General features: G+C 38.3%; 2 protein-coding genes across 4 annotated transcripts in view; both read left to right on the top strand.

The window, feature by feature from the left end:
* Positions 1-1610, top strand: part of KALRN (kalirin RhoGEF kinase) — a 165464-nt gene extending 163854 nt beyond the window's left edge. For all 3 annotated transcript variants that reach the window (XM_063288781.1, XM_063288779.1, XM_063288780.1), the window contains one exon: positions 605-1610. In XM_063288781.1, coding sequence (XP_063144851.1) covers positions 605-856 — 252 coding nt within the window. In that variant the 3' untranslated portion in view covers positions 857-1610. The remainder of the gene's footprint in view (positions 1-604) is intronic.
* A 3736-nt stretch (positions 1611-5346) lies between these two features.
* Positions 5347-15158, top strand: part of LOC134487163 (kalirin-like) — a 30194-nt gene continuing 20382 nt past the window's right edge. Inside the window, exons 1-2 of the mRNA XM_063288782.1 lie at positions 5347-5571; positions 14677-14736. Of these exons, the coding sequence (XP_063144852.1) occupies positions 5476-5571; positions 14677-14736 (156 nt within the window). The 5' untranslated portion in view covers positions 5347-5475. The remainder of the gene's footprint in view (positions 5572-14676; positions 14737-15158) is intronic.

Raw genomic sequence — 15158 nt, 5'->3', positions numbered from 1 at the left:
CAGTAAGATTAATTAAAACCATAAACATATAAAAATACAATACAAAACAGCTAAATATAAATAGAAGATAAAAATGGGTGTAAAATCCAAGTTGCGATAGGATCTAATTCACTGGGGAGGGTTCTGCCGTGCTATAATGCTAGTACTTGAATGGTTTCCAGGAAATTAAAAAACAAACAAGCTTGGGACATCTTTTAAATGGAACATATGGTCATATAGAGAGCAACTCTTTCCTTCTTGATTTGTGATTGAGAGTGCAATATTGTTTTCATACTGGCCTTTTATTCTGGAATCGCTACTATGCGGCTCAGTTTTAATGTGTATCCAAGCAAAATCATCTTGATTCCATTGATTTCAGTGGGTTTTGAACTCTCCTTTTGTTTTTTCAGCCTGATTTGTGGCACTCTTAAAGTACTAAAAACTTAATGCATCAGTAGCTTCTCTTGTATCAATAGACAAAATACTGTTTCAGTTTTTAAGAGGTCATTTGTCTAGCCTGTTAATTGCTCATGTACTGGAAGGCACTGTATAGATGATAGTGATGAAAACTTCACCTTATGCCACAGCTACCTTCCTGTTGCTGTTCTCTCTGTTTCCTCTTCAGAATGACTTGGGTGGGTGCAATGGAACCTCTTCTATGGTGGTCATCAAAGATTACTATGCATTAAAGGAGAACGAAATCTGTGTCAACCAGGGTGAAGTGGTCCAAGTACTTGCCATTAACCAGCAGAACATGTTTCTTGTGTACCAGCCTGCCAATGACCACTCACCAGCAGCAGAAGGATGGATCCCAGGGAATATCTTGGCTCCCCTCACTAAATCAACTACAGATAATAGCGACGGAAGCATAAAGTAAGTGCTGTGTTGGATTCCCAGGGAGCAGTGTGTGGATTTTTGAGGAAAAATTAAACACAAATGGTAGGATTTTCCTACTTTTTTTCTTAGATCTTCAGTGCCATTGGAACAAACTATGTTTGATAACACAGCATGGGGTATCCATCTTGGGATAGTTGGTTTTTTGTTGGTTTTTTTGTGTGTCCCCCCCCCATAATTTATAAATAATTAAAATCCATAGACAGGTTTAAAAGCATGGCTTATGTTTTCCATCTTTTCCTAATTATGGACCTAATTGGACTGGATTTCTATTTATCTTGTGTTTAAATAACGTGTGTGTGTATGTGTGTAGACACATACACACATATGTGAATGTGAGAGGGTGTGTATGTATATATGTGTGTGTGAGATAGAAAAAAACAAAACAACATTGCCCTCTTGTATGGATTGAGTCCTGCTTCTCAAGAAAGAGATTTTATGTTGTCTATGGCAATTTCTTGTACAGTTTGTAACATTTTCATTTTGGTTTTTTTCTGTTCACATATTTTGTATAAAAAAAAAAATTTCTGTTTGATAAATCCCTTTTGCAGTACATTCCTGTAAAAAGTATTTTGCACTATTGAAAAAACCCATATTTGAAGTCAGATTGTGCAATATTATGGATAGTCGCAATGTTCATCATTGTACCTGTAATGTAACTAATAATTTTAAATGTACTATTTTAAATATGTAAAATAAATTTTCACTATGAGCATGTTTTGAGAAGATTATAAAAGGACCAATTTCTGACCCTCTTTAGTTCTTTTTTTCTTTCTATGTTTTGTTCCTAATTTAATGAAATGTGAAATACTCTTTCCAATTTTTTTGTCATTTTGTTAATTTGAAATGACTAAATGCAAGAAAATGTTTTTTTGATATTAAATACAAAAGGTACAATCCTTTTCCATAAAAACTGTTGTTGTTTTTTTACATCTGCAGTTGTAAACCAGTTTTAGTTTTCTTCCACAAATTCACCAGAGCTTGATGCTGCTGGTGATAAATGTTTCAATATTGTGGTTTAAATGCTGAAATACTGTACCATGTTGCTTGCAACAAATCAACTAGGCCTGGTGCTGATGCTTTGATCCTAAGAGCTGTACCATAATTACAACAGGACAGAGGCCATATGAGTTGCATATATGGCCTTAGCCATTGTTTACTCTTGCTTTTTTATAGATACTAACCAAGTTCAACCCCAGACAGGATTTCTCTTTTAACCAAGAGCAAAATTTGATAAGAAGGAAGAATCAGTGATATCCATGATTAAAGACCAAGAAGAAAAAGAGAATGTGCCTTTGAAGCAAGGCCTGATCATTTCTGCATTAATGATTAATAATGTGTTAGTAAGAGTGGTCTGACAGTTGCAGAATTATATGGTCTAGTCAGTTGCACATTCCATGAGGGTCACTAGAAAATGGCAGTGTGTGAAATACTTTGGCCCTCCATTTATAGGATAGTATTGAGGAATCACTGAAATGATCATTGGGAAACTTCTGAGGCTGAGTCTTGTCAATTTTGTGTAATTGGGCTGAGCTGGCAGCTGCTTCCACCTCAGTAATAGCCCATTAAACAGAGTTACTGAGAAAGGTAAGATCTGGCACTAATTGCTCCCATAGTTTGTCTGTTTAGGATTGCTTCATATATGATGGCAGTTGGCTTAAATAATGCTGCTGCTGCTGCTGCTGCACGGCAGTGGCTTCATCTAAGCCTCCTAATGTCCTGCTCCAGAGAGAATTGTGACCTTTACAGCAGCAACTTTTCAGGAATAAAGCTGCTGCACTATAATGCCATTGACGCAACAAACACTGAGCCTGTGAAAATAAAGCATGACTTACCAGGTAGGAAAAATGAGTACCAAAGACGGGGAAATAAGAGATGGATGTGAAATGTAATGAAACACATACAAGGGAACCAATACAGAGAGACAGCACACACACAGTAATACACAAGAAATGGAAATAGAAATTGAGGGCAAGAAAATTTGTCAGTGTAAAAATTAAAGCTGTGATGTTTCCTATGTTACCAAACTCTAATATATTGCTCAAATGTCTTGGATTATGAAGAATTTTTTGGTCGATCTTTTTAAAAAGCCCATGGAAATATTTGCAGATTTGCATGAATCTATTACCTACAGCTGTAGATGGTTTCACATTATTGTAGAATGGTGTTACAAAGAGTGATGATTTGTGCACCCTATTTCAGAGATGGGGCCTATCTGGATGTATACAAGAAATTGAAAATCTTTCACTCCTTACTACTGTTACAAATTTGGAGAGAGAGAGAGAGTCCATTAAGCAAGGACTAGATCATCTTACTTCACCCGTCTTAATTTCTTTAATAATACTTTCATTCTTCCCTCTGGATTTTCATACTTAAGTGAATATTGAACTCAGCTGTAATCTTAAAATATCTTTGAGTTCTGTTATCAAAAGCTCTCCTCAAATACTTTTCGTACACACATTCACTGCATGTGATAGGACAGGATCTCAGTCGTAGTTGTATATATTTTCAGAGCTGCTGCTGGAAAAGCCGGGGAAGAGTGAGATTACACAAGTCCACTCACTCAGTAAATATACATATTGAAAATGTAAAGGAGTCTAAAGTAGGTAAAGGCCACAAGGTATAAATCCATCTATATGTATACTGTTTGTTCAATAAGATTTTAAAAATCTCCTTAACAGACATTCCCTGAAGCACCAGCACAGCCCATAAGCATCTGCTGGCTACAATTTAAAGTAAGCAAACTTAGTCTTGAGACGGTGTAGCTTCACATACCATACTGGAGCAAATATTTTCTTAGTATTGCATTGCGCTTGGTCCAATGACAGATACAACAAAAGCACCCCTACTGTGGTCCATGCCTAAAAGCTCTAGGGTCATATGGAGCCCTCTGAAACCCTGACTACAGATCCCAGAGGTGCTCTAAAAACTACTACTGAGTTACGGTTTTTAATCTGGCAATTGTTACCTAAATGGTAGAGAGTAAGGAAGATGACCTTGACAGAGATGGCCAGATCCATTACCAAAGAGACAAAGGGAAAACCATGGCTTACATCCAAATCAATAAGAAGGTATGCACGTGTGATTCAGGCAGGCACCTCCCCAATTCACATGAACTAAAGTCGGGGGAGTAAAGCACGGTCAGACTTGCAAGGTTCTGTTATTACAGCCAGTATTAATAAAAGTAGTTTTGGCCTTCACGTGGAGTTGATTTTTTGGTTTGGTCCACATAATGGGCCTGACAATGGGGGATTAAATTTAATTACATTTAATTGATTTAAGATTAGATTTAATTCTTGCCCTGACTCTGTCTACTTATAGAAGTACAGGACCCAGCGCACCATTCAAAAGCTTAGTGCAGCCTTTGGCCTAAACGTAGTTGTGCAGTGTTGCAAAATTGGAACAAATTGCAACAAACCCTCACTCATTTTCACTAGAGACACTGTTGAATATCTCCAGAAGGGTTTTTTTTTAAAATTCATGTATATTTGTATAGTGCTCGAATCAGAGATCCTAGGGGCATAAGCATTTATTGCCTATTTTGCATGCTTGCAGCTATAATAGTATTATGCTACTCTTGTAACAACTGTAGTACGGTGTAAAGAATCACCTTTTCTTTGCATAGCATGCCAAGACACTATAGCTGGGATTCTTCTGGTCCTGGATGAAGAAGGCAAAATAGCAGGCTACTATTTCAGTCTTTCATTTCATTTCAGTGCTCTTCCCAGGCCTACAGATATATTTGGAATCCGGAGAATAATAAATAATAAAATTTCTGCTAAAAAGTAAAATCACATGCGTAAGAAAGATCCTAATCATCCTGTTTATAAATAAATGCTTTCACTTACTTGCTTTGATTAACTAAATTCAGCATTTTCTACTTTACTTTTTACGTTTTTCTCTCTTCTACTTTCCCATCCCAAAGAAAAGCTTTTTACTAGTAACAGTAAAACTATTTTACTGTTATTATGTCATAGTATGAATACAGTCACGTTAATTCTGTGTTCCTTAGAGGACTTTTTTCATTTGGCAAAACATCATTGTAGCTGGACTGATAAAATGCAGGCAGAGTAAAACACCTGGAAGTTTAAGTATAATGAAGCTTGTTCCAGGAAATAGTTAATTCTTTTACTCTAATAAAATGGTAGTTTAACTTTTGTTGCTTTGGAATGTGGCACTGAACTTTGTGGAATATAGAACTGTATATCCATATTGTCGGCGCACAGATTTATCTTTCTACTTCGATATTCCTTGCTGCTTGAAGTATTTGTATCTACTACTAAATCTTTGCATGTTGCAAATACTACATATACAATCTGCTTTTCAACTGCAAATCTGTCTTTTAAAGAAAATGCTTGGGTTCTTACTTTTCCAAATCACAGGAATAACTGTTTTAGAGTAGTTTGAATTTCAGGTTTGAATGTGTATACCCAAGTAGAGATAATTGCAAGTGGCTTCCGTCTCCTTGGGAAGAGCAGCAGAGATCAAGAACATGTATGCTCCTTGCCTTTCCACATCCCTTCCTCTTCCTACTAAGACCTGCTATTTGATTAGTGCATTTTTTGGTATAACAGGAAGTCATGTTCATGGCATACCCTGCGCATGAGAAAGCGGGCGGAAAAGGAAAGCAGTGGCAAAACTGAAGCCAATGGCCTACGTAAACCCAAGGATATTCTGGGCAACAAAGTCTCTGTTAAAGTGAGTAAGGCCATCTGAAGCTGTTTGCTGCCTACTGCTTCTCATCCTCACTCCCCCTGCAACATCCTCTCTGTGGACAGGGGGTGACATCTGGCTTTTGTTTTTGTTTTCCCTTTTTTGCTTTTATTTTTAATTTCTTTTACTTTTTGGTAGTAGTAGCCATTCTGGCCGGCGCTTGCATGCAGGATACAGCACAGCTTTTTCCTCCTCACCACTGGCATCCAAAACTGTAAGTAGAGCGAGTGTATATGTGTGCCTGTATGCCTGCATGCAGATATATATGCACAGGGGGTGGGTAGTATTTTACTTGCAGTAGTTTATTGTAGCATCTCAAATACATGTGTGGTAAAATCTCACAGGACTTGGGCAAAACTTTCCCTTAAATGGAACCAAAGCATGCAGCCTAAACAAGAAGAAGTGTAAATATGTTCTCACCATTTTCTGGTAAGAGAGAAAACTTGAGGAATGGTAAGCCATGACAAGGTAGCGCAGGCAAGCAATTTTGTGGGGCTCCTTTGTCTAAGACCTTACACTGCACTATAGGCTCTTGGGCCTTACAGAACTGCTTATCTTAGGGAAGACGCTATTAACACAGCCGTTGGTTTCTTGTCTCTTCCCTAAGAATTGGAGGTGAGAAAGAAAACTTGCATCTGATTCCTCTTTTTCCCTTTTTTTTTACTCTGAGCTGGATATGCAGTGTTCTGTTCTTTCTCCTGAAGTCACTCCTGGAATTTTATCTCTTCTGTAGGAACAGACCAAATAGTTTCCAGCTTACATCCCCTTAAAAGAGGTAGGAGCAGGGACATCTAACTTTTTGTTCCTCCTGCTATTATCCCCAACTCATTTGGTTAGAAGCAATTGATGACAGAAGATACAGAAGACATCACTGCTTGAGTGGTGTCTATTTCCATTAAACTTGTATTTGTTTATGCCAAAACTTGGCGATTCTTAAACAATTTTCTATCTATAGTTTGATACACCTTTGAAAGAGAACTAGTGTGGTGTAGTGATTAAGTGCTGGAGCAGAAGTAGGAAAACCCATGTTCTAGTGCTCCCTTAGCATGGAAGCCCATTAGGTGATTTGGGGCCAACTGTTCACACTCAGCCCTAGACTGGGAAGTACAAAATAATCCATCTGGACCAACATGATAGTTTACAGTCCACAACTGTCAATGAAGAGATCTTCATCCTGCAGTGGATTGATTTGGAATAATAGTAACAACAACATCACCATCACTCTTTGAAAACTTTCATGAGGCCTGGATGTGGAAATATTCAGCTTTTCCTTCTCCCTATCTTGACAGAATTGATCTACATTGTTTTATGTAATTAGCATAAATCTGTCTTGTGCAATTGCATAATTTAAACAGAATAAGAGTTATATTCAATAGATCAATCCAGAAAATATGACTACTCATAAATGAGGTCAAGGTTGGGATTCAAAATATTAAAAACAAGAATGATCAACCCTTACCTAGCATGAAGGATATTACCACCCCCACCCCCCAAAAAGCTGCTGTGGTCATCTTTAGATGCAGTAAAGGAATCTGATTATAACATCTAACTGTGCAGCAGAATTCCACAGGTTGTGTGGTTAGCCCTGGGATAACCGCCCAGAGTCCCCCATTGGGGGAGATGGGCGGTGCTACAAATTTAAATAATAAAAAATAATAATAAAGTTCACACATTGTTCAAAGCTTTAATATGAATTATTTGTTTGGGTTTAGCATGGTATAAGAGAGTTACAGCATATTCAGCCATGCCTAGACTGACATACGTTAAGTCGTAAAAGTTGCCTGGCATGGATTTAATGTACTGTGTGAACTCAGTCTGTAAATACTGTCAGTTCCATAGTTCCTACTGTTATAGCTAGTCCATACTAAAAAAAAAAAGGGGGGGGGAGATAAGGAATAAGTCAGGGACCTACTATGATTGATCCACAGATTTCAAGTAAGCTGTAAAAATGCATATTAAAAGTAAACTGTACAAAACTATAGTCAAATCATCTGCTACCTTTCTGGAAGTTTCTACAGTTACTCAAATGGAGGAGTGGGACAGGAGAAGTTGATCTAGGATTCTTAAGAAACACTAGAGTAAAATTTGTCCGTTATGACTTTCATGACAGCCAGATTTTTCACATCTTCTCTTGCCATATGCTATACTGAGTAAAGAACGTAATGGCACTGAAACCAGTTGTCCTATCCCAAAATACCTTATTGCATTAATTTCAACAGTTACTTGGATTAGGCAGTTAAGGCTAAATTCTTAATTGGTCACTTAAAGAACTGTAAAATTCACTAGGAGTGAATGAGGCAATCAAACTGTTGTTCCAAATTATCCATTGGTTGCCCATGTTCTCAAGATCATCTAGGTCAATGCAGATTCTATTTAGGCAGCATTTATATGTGTCTATTTCCTTCATAAATTTTCTCAGTTTTTTAATGTGTTCTATTTGTTTTCTGTGCCACAATGATTTTATAAGATAGGAAATTACTATCTGGGAGAGAGTGGTACAAATAGAACCTATCCATACTTTCATTTCTTTCTCCCTTCCCAATTTAGATCCTGTTCTAAAATTAAGCAAATCTCAGTTTCTGTGCCATAGGAAGTTCTTATTCAAAATACTCAGTTCCACTTGAACAAATGGAATTTCAGGAATAAAATTCAGCTTTCCTATTTTGTGGACAAAAATCAAATAGCGGGATGTTGCAAGTTCAAACCTGTGTTCTTATCACAAAGTGTTTTACTTCCTCTTTTAATTAATCCTTCCCAGGTTTGTGTTTGCATTGTTTCATGGAAGTAACAAATGTTAGTATCCCCTGTTTATGTGTATTTCTATTTGTTGTAACTGCTATAAACTGGGATAGAGCTTTCGTATCTTTCATAGCTGGTAGAATTCTTGCAACTGCAACATTTCCCATTCTTGCAGAATTCTTCCTGTGTAACTATGAAAGATAGAGGAACCCTATTTTATGCAATCTGAACAGTATAACAACAAATAGACATTTACAGTACCACAGAGATGGAAGATATTTATCAACTGGAAAACCCTATGAGTCGCTAGTGTTTTTCATCATTTCACTTTATTGCGTACCATTAAAATCACACTTCTGATTTAAACCAAGATTATAATATTCAAAAATAAATAAATAATCTGATATATCAAAATATGACATTAAAATCCATCTAACGGTTCTAGTACATTTAACCTTACTCATCCTTTGCAGAAATATTCTTTCTTTGATTGATAGCACTGTCTTTCAGTTCTTTTTCCTTAAAATTCTAATTTAAAGATTAAACTTTTCAGAAGAAGCATCAAGAGATGTTTAATCTCAGCTTCTTATTTGTGTTCTTGTCTTAATATTGTTCCAACAACACAAAATTTCACGCACTTATATTTAAGTACTGTAGATATAAGGACTAAATACTGTGTCAGCAATTTAAAAGAGCATATAAGCTTTTGGAGGATTTTTCCTAGCCCTAAATATAAAGTTATCCCTTCTACATAGAGGACAATGTTTTATTTAATCCCATTTATTTCAAAATACAGTATGTATTATTCTGATCATACAGCTTTTAAGATCCCACATAGCATATAATACTAAGCAGTTATGTTAAATATTAGGTGAATATAAAAGTGAAAAGTAATAAAGTATTATCCACTTGTAGTATCCAGATTTTTTTTAAAAAAAATTTGGCAAGATTGCTTTGGAAGTCAAACCTATATTCTGGTATGAACTGAGAACAAGAGATCTACCAAGATTGAAAGTTTAGAGAGGTAAATGTGTTGTTTTACTGTAGATAAAGCAGTGTTGTAATTGGTCAGTATTAATAAAGTAATTGTGAATAGACTGGATTGAGAATTTTCTTTCATTGGCAGAAATTTCCTCAAATTGTTCTTGCTAAGGGAAGCTGGGATTTGGTTGGTTGGTTTGCAAAGTTCCACTACTTCTAGATCCTGCCTAGATGAGAGGCTCCTCTAAGCCTTTGAAACAGACTTTTGTGGATCATTTATTTATTTATCCAACTAGCTAGCTAACTAACTAGTATGCTGCCCAACTCTTAATGACTCTGGGCAGTTCACAATCAACAAAGAAATTACAATAAAATTGATAAAAGATGGCAAGTGTGACAGACCAGTTGGAATGAGGTGAGAGGTCTTGCTCTCCCTCACCAAAGGTCTGGGTGAAGAGCCAGGTCTTCATGGCTTTTCTAAACAACAGCATGGGGGGCCATCTGGATCATGAGGGGAACTTCATTCCAGAGGGTAGGCACTGCTACATAGAAGGTACACTTTCAGGCAACCTGACATTGTTTAATCGAAGGAAACCGGAAAGAGTTCAGTGGAGCAGAGAATTAATAAAAATTGCTTCCTTGCCCATTCTGTCAGTGGAAAAGGTCTTCTGGATCATTGATGAAAAAAGTTCTGGTAGCAGGAGGCTTTGCTGGATGAAATCCATTATTTTTACTTTATTGCACTTTGTTTCCCACTGACTTCTATTTACGTTACTTGTTGTTTATTCGTTTAGTCGCTTCCGACTCTTCGTGACTTCATGGACCAGCCCATGCCAGAGCTTCCTGTTGGTCGTCAACACCCCCAGCTCCCACAGGGACAAGTCCGTCACCTCTAGAATATCATCCATCTACCTTGCCCTTGGTCGGCCCCTCTTTCTTTTGCCCTCCACTCTCCCTAGCATCAGCATCTTCTCCAGGGTGTCCTGTCTTCTCATTATGTGGCCAAAGTATTTCAGTTTTGCCTTTAATATCATTCCCTCAAGTGAGCAGTCTGGCTTTATTTCCTGGAGGATGGATTGGTTTGATCTCCTTGCAGTCCAAGGCACTCTCAGGATTTTCCTCCAACACCACAGTTCCAAAGCATCTATCTTCCTTCGCTCAGCCTTCCTTATGGTCCAGCTCTCGCAGCCATATGTTACTATGGGGAACACCATTGCTTTAACTATGCGGACCTTTGTTGTCAGTGTGATGTCTCTGCTCTTAGCTATTTTATCGAGATTTGTCATTGCTCTTCTCCCAAGGATTAAGCGTCTTCTGATTTCCTGACTGCAGTCAGCATCTGCAGTAATCTTCGCACCTAGCAGCACAAAGTCTTTCACTGCTTCTACATTTTCTCCCTCTATTTGCCAGTTATCAATCAAGCTGGTTGCCATAATCTTGGTTTTTTTGAGGTTTAGCTGCAAACCAGCTTTTCCACTTTCTTCTTTCACCTTCATCATAAGGCTCCTCAGTTCCTCTTCGCTTTCAGCCATCAAAGTGGTATCATCTGCATATCTGAGATTGTTAATGTTTCTTCCAGCGATTTTAACTCCAGCCTTGGATTCCCTAGTTCCCTAGTTTAGTCCCTAGTTCCTCTGCCTTTTCTAAACCCAGCTTGTACATCTGGCAATTCTCACTGAAGTCTACCTTGCAGGATCTTGAGCATTACCTTACTGGCATGTGAAATGAGTGCCACTGTTCAATAGTTTGAACATTCTTTAGTGTTTCCCTTTTTTGGTATGGGGATATAAGTTGATTTTTTCCAATCGGATGGCCATTCTTGTGTTTTCCAAATTTGCTGGCATATAGCATGCATTACCGTGACAGCATCATCTTGCAAGATTTTGAACAGTTCAGCTGGGATGCCATCGTCTCCTGCTGCCTTGTTATTAGCAATGCTTCTTAAGGCCCATTCAACCTCACTCTTCAGGATGTCTGGCTCTAGCTCACTGACCACACCGTCAAGCTATCCCCGATATTGTTATCCTTCCTATACAGGTCTTCTGTATATTCTTGCCACCTTTTCTTGATCTCTTCTTCTTCTGTTAGGTCCTTGCCATCTTTGTTTTTGATCATGCCCATTTTTGCCTGGAATTTACCTCCGATGTTTCTAATTTTCTGGACGAGGTCTCTTGTCCTTCCTATTCTATTGTCTTCTTCCACTTCCATGCATTGTTTGTTTAAAAATAATTCCTTATTTCTTCTGGCTAACCTCTGGTTAATTGGGCATATCTCCCTCTATTACTGTTAATTTACAATAATTTAATTGGGCATATCTCCCCCTATTACTGTTGCCTTTTGCTTTCCTTCTTTCTTGTGCTACTTCTAGTGTCTCAGCAGACAGCCACTTTGCCTTCTTGGTTTTCTCTTTCTTTGGGGTGTATTTTGTTGCCGCCTCCTGAACAATGTTGCGAACTTCTGTCCAGAGTTCTTCCGGGACCCTGTCTACTAAGTCCAGTCCCTTAAATCTATTCTTCACCTCCACTGCATATTCCTGAGGAATATTAGTGAGCTCATACCTAGCTGATCTGTGAGTCTTCCCTAATCTCTTTAGTCTGATCCTAAATTGTGCAGTAAGAAGTTCGTGATTGGAACTACAGTCAGCTCCAGGTCTTGTTTTTACCGACTGTATAGATGTCCGCCACCTTTCGCTGCAAAGGATGTAGTCAATCTGATTTCAGTGTTGTCCGTCTGGTGAAGTCCATGTATAAAGCCGTCTCTTAGGTTGTTGGAAGAGAGAGTTTGTTATGCAGAGTGAGTTGTCTTGGCAAAATTCTGTCAGCCTATGTCCTGCTTCGTTTTGTTCTCCCAGGCCATACTTACCTGTAATTCCAGGTGTCATTTGACTGCCCACCTTAGCATTCCAGTCTCCTGTGATGAAAATAACATCTCTTTTAGGCGTGTTGTCCAATAGGTGCTGCAGATCCTCATAGAACTGCTCTACTTCAGCTTCTTCAGCATCTGTGGTTGGGGCGTATATTTGGATCACTGTGATGTTAGATGGCTTGCCCTGAATTCGAACTGAAATCATTCTATCGTTTTTTGGATTGTATCCAAGCACTGCTTTAGCCACTTTACTATTAATTATGAAGGCTACTCCATTTCTTCTGTGGTCCTCTTGTCCACAGTAGTAGATCTGGTGGTCATTTGATGTGAAGTGGCCCATTCCAGTCCATTTCAGTTCACTGATGCCCAAAATGTCGATCTTTAATCTTGACATCTCACCAATAACCACATCCGATTTGTCCTGGTTCATAGATCTTACATTCCAGGTTCCAATGGTGTGTTGATCCTTAGAACATCAGATTCGCCGTTCACCACCAGCACCGTCGGCCGCTAGCCGTCCTTTCGGCTTTGAGCCAGCTGCGTCATCACGTCTGGGGCTAGTTGATCTCCTCCTCTGTTCCTCCCCAGTAGCATTTTGACCATCTTCCAACCTGGGGGTCTCATCTTCCGATGGTATACCGACATATCTCTGGTTGTTCTGATCCATTTAGTTTTCATGGCAAGAATACTGGGGTGGGTTGCCATTACCTTCCCCAGGGATCGCATTTAGTCTGACCTCTCTGTCATGACCTTCCCGTCTTGGGTGGCCCTTCACGGTTTAGCTCATGGCATCATTGAGGTGCCCAAGCTCCAGCACCATGACAAGGTAACGATCCTTTGCTGAAGGTTTACGTTACTACCTCAACTATATTATGCATAATTGCAGTTAAATATACTACTTCCATCTGATGAAATGAACTCTAGTCCATTAAATCATGCCATGAGATACCACAAAACTCTTTGTTGCTATTTCTTAAAGTTAATTTTTATTTGTGATTTTTGCTTTAAGAAATGTGCAATACAGGAAATACTTTTTTCTTTCAAAATTCGAACAACACACCCTTTTCTGAAATGTTTTATTTTACTGTCCTGAGTTGACTGTGTCCTAACTAAGCCAAACAAAAATGGCTTAACCATTCTATGCTATGATGGAACAAAACTTGAAAGCTGTCCAGTCTTTTGTTCATAGGAAACGATGGAGAAAAATATTTTGCTCCCTTTACTTTAAGGCCTATAAATTATTCGCACACAGTTGCTACCATGCTATCCAGTCTGCAGGAATATTGTCCAAGAGGATCATTTTTAAGAGAAAATAATAGAACCACTTTTTAATATAGAGATTATGTAACGTTTTCAAAAATTATTTTAAAATCACGGCTTGGCCAATCTTTCCTCAGCTGCTGACTGATAGCAGTCAGCATGGACTGCTATCCCACCTACTTAACAAAATCAAGTAATAGTCTAGGCATACATTTTTCTAACACAAAATGCTTAGCATAGCTATTTTAATGCAAAATGTTTTAAACTTGGAATAGTTGGCATACCCCTAAAATAAAGCTAAAAACGAATTTATCTTCCAGTTAGCCATGCACTAGAAAAACAAATCCTCTTTTTAACAGATAATACATTAGATCATGCCTCCCCTCCTTTATATACACAAGTCTCATAAGCATTTACAGTGATTGAAGAGACCCCACTTTATGGATGTCTTTGGTGGGAGGGGATGCAAATTCAAGATCCAGGTGTGCCTGTCTTGGTGTTGTGTTTTGTCTGTTCTGCCAAAGGATGATCAAGTCTGTCAACACTGATAGAGCACCGGTAAGATAAGTTTGGTGGCCATCCCCCTCCTCAAACAACCCACTCCATTCAGTGAATGGAGGAAGAAGGTCCTTAAATGCCATAGCAAGTGCACTATCTTCTGCTGTGCGCTTGCATTTCTCTAAGTGGGGATTGAGAAATACCAAATCAGAAAATGACATTCAGATTTTTAAAGCTGGCTTTGCTTCAGAATTCTGGGCTATTCAAGCTACTTACAGTTTTAGGACATTAAATTTTTTAGTGATTGATACTTGATACACAAAGGTGTCAAACAGCTGAAATTCTAAAAAAGGGCACCCTAGAAAATTGAGTGAAGCACTAGGCCCTTGACTCCTCCAGAATTCCTATTTAAAGTAAGTGCCAGAATTGGATGCTAAAGTCTATTAGATATAATTTTGCTGGCCAGGCTGCAAGGGCCCTCCCAAATTGGGAAGCTGGTATAGTAGAGGTAGTGTTTTATACTGCTGCTTCCATTGATGCATTTTTTCCTAAATTACTTAAATACAGCTTTTATTTTATTTTATTTTGCCCAATGTATATTGCTTGCATCCTAGTGGCTTTCTGTTGGAAAGTATTTGAGTTATTGGTGGCCATTTCTATGTTGCTCTTAATTGCTCTGCTATTCTTCTGCCTTTAATCTCTCTGCTGATCAAAACTCTGTTCTTTTTTCTCCATGCTGCTCAAAAGGAGACAAACAGTTCAGAAGAGTCAGAATGCGATGACCTTGACCCCAACACTAGCATGGAGGTAGACCATGATCCTTTCTATCCTCCCTCTCCTGTATCCAATACTACCTTCCCCAGAGAAGTGCATTCCTGTTTTTAAATAGTATCTATAAAAGTCAGTGTCTCTGCTGTAATCTAAGGGGTGACTGTACTATAGGTGCAGAGTGGGGTACCTGTCCCAGACAGAAGATCCTAGGCAGCAAATTATCACTGATCTAATTTAACAATATTCTTCTACATCAGTGTGATAGTTACATATAAAATACCAAATTGTCTTGGACTAGTTCAGAACATGTCACAAATTCTATAAAAGAATCTGGAACCTCCACTGTAGGCTAAGACACCAATATATACAATTAATTTCTCAATTGTTAAGAATATAGCAGCTTTGCCCTATCTTGATTCCACTGATCCAACTTTGAATTGGACAATCTCACATGCTAA

The sequence above is a fragment of the Candoia aspera genome, chromosome 1 (genome assembly GCF_035149785.1).
Source record: "Candoia aspera isolate rCanAsp1 chromosome 1, rCanAsp1.hap2, whole genome shotgun sequence".
NCBI classification, from domain to species: Eukaryota; Metazoa; Chordata; class Lepidosauria; order Squamata; family Boidae; genus Candoia; species Candoia aspera.
The sequence above is the reverse complement of the archived record's forward strand: the minus strand, read 5'-3'. Positions and strand labels throughout refer to the sequence as shown.